Genomic DNA, 1,882 nt, shown 5'->3' with positions numbered 1-1,882 from the left:
TCTGTGGACTGAGTACATCTTCCACACATCTTAAGACATTTTTATTCAGACAGGCTTTTAGTTAAGTGCTTTTTATTGTGTTTTAATTGTTGTTTTTATATCTGTGATCTGTTTTATTGTTTTTAGTTATTTTTGCTTTCTGTGAAGCACTTTGTGATGTTTGTGTCTGTGAAAGGTGCTATAGAAATAAAGTTTACTTACTAACATTAGCTTCTTTCCCCAGCTAAACTAATATTTTTGTAATGTTTTCAGCTTTTTGCTGCTTAATTGAGCAGATGTTGCTCTTTTAACGATGAGCCATATTTAATAATCACAAAATAAAAGGTGACGGTCGTATGTTGGTCATTTTTCTGCTTCTTTCCTTGAAATATCAAATTTTTTTTAAATATTTTGTTCGTAAATTCCCTTTTCTCTTGCAACTTATTTCTGGTAGTTTAAACTTTTTCTGCTTTTTAAGCTGATTCTTTCACAAATATTTACTATTTTCTGCCAATTTAGCGACATTTCTGCTCTGTTCAGCTATTTTGACTGTTTTTTTCTCCTATCTTTCTGATTTTTCACTTTTGTTTTTCTACTTTAAGCAAAAGTCAGTTGTTTATTTAACTAAGTTTTGCTATTAAACCGTTTCAGCTCGACTTCAGCAGCTTTCAGCAATAAGTATTCAGAGCGCATTTTCTCTAGTTCAGGTATTTGTTTTGGATATCCCAGTAGTTCTGTCTGCGTATCTGAAGCCTCTGGTTGGTGTGCCGCTGGCCTGACGTGGCTGAAAACTGTTTGGTTTTGTTCTTACCGCTGGCGAAGGCCGGGTTAGCGCCTGCGTAGACGCTGGGAGTGTACGCTGGAGCGGCGTAGCCGACAGGGAACCCAGCTGATGCAGACAAACAAGAAAAAGCATAAACTTTAAGACCTTCCAGAAACGTGTCGCTTCGTTTTTCTAGCTGATGAGGACTTTACCTGGGTAGCCTAAACCCTTGGTGTTGGTGAAGGGGACCCCTGTTGGTGTAGGGCTGTAGACAGGATTCATTCTGCTCGTGTTCACAGCTGCCGAGAGGAAAAACAAGGTCTTCTGTGACATTTAAAAATCACCAAAATGTTACGTTTCATTCAAAAGTGTCAACCTCCTGTAGCAAGAGATGTGTTTGTAAGACCTGAGCTGATGCATCCATGTATCAAATGTGTGCATTGAAGCAGTCAGAGGGGCTGCAATCAAGATGGTGCTAGCGCCACAAATGGCCACGCCCACATCTGGATTTTTGCGCCTCTCCATATTTACGCTCGTAATAAATATGTGCCGAGTTTTGTGAAGCTCTGCCAACCAGAAYATAGAGAAAAAAGAAGTGATGTAGCTAATCCGCTAATAGCAGAATTAGCTTCTCTTTTAGCAAATTAGCTTTTCTGCTAACCATTAGAGGATTGATTAGCTTGCACTAAATTAGATTCCAGTTATTTAAAKTYTGAAGTTTAGAAGTGAAATTTTAAYACCATCTATCCTGAACTAAATAAAAACTATCCCTTCTTACTGGACGTGTCAGGCACCGTGTGTAGCATGTAGCATCTTTAGAAGCTAAACTTCAAGCTAATCTCCTGTCACATTATTCTTATTATTATTTCGTAATATTTAGTACAAGTGTAACCAGGATTGTCATTCCAGGAAGTAAGACCATATAAGGAAGTCGTGGTGACAGCGCAGCTGGCTGTTATGAAGGCAGGTAAATCGAGATTTAAGAGCAGGTAGAGTGCTGAGGATCAGATCCTGTGTTGACTCAACACTGATGCTGGTGGAGATATGTTTCTTTTGAGTTTTTGAATTATCAGTGTGCATTGCCAATGCAATGCACACTATTGTGATTCGTTTCTCATCCAAGTCATCTCCACTTTGACA

General features: G+C 38.7%; 1 protein-coding gene across 2 annotated transcripts in view; it reads right to left on the bottom strand.

Annotated features, from left to right (window-relative positions):
* Window positions 1–1,882, bottom strand: part of fam168b (family with sequence similarity 168 member B) — a 10,506-nt gene that overhangs the window by 4,744 nt on the left and 3,880 nt on the right. For both annotated transcript variants that reach the window (XM_014001626.1, XM_014001625.1), the window contains exons 2-3: window positions 955–1,041; window positions 791–868 (exon numbers count right to left, since the gene is read on the bottom strand). In XM_014001626.1, coding sequence (XP_013857080.1) covers window positions 791–868; window positions 955–1,024 — 148 coding nt within the window. In that variant the 5' untranslated portion in view covers window positions 1,025–1,041. The remainder of the gene's footprint in view (window positions 1–790; window positions 869–954; window positions 1,042–1,882) is intronic.

Source organism: Austrofundulus limnaeus, unplaced genomic scaffold (assembly GCF_001266775.1).
Source record: "Austrofundulus limnaeus strain Quisiro unplaced genomic scaffold, Austrofundulus_limnaeus-1.0 Scaffold9, whole genome shotgun sequence".
In the NCBI taxonomy this organism is placed as follows: Eukaryota; Metazoa; Chordata; class Actinopteri; order Cyprinodontiformes; family Rivulidae; genus Austrofundulus; species Austrofundulus limnaeus.
This window is presented reverse-complemented; position numbering and strand designations above follow the sequence as displayed.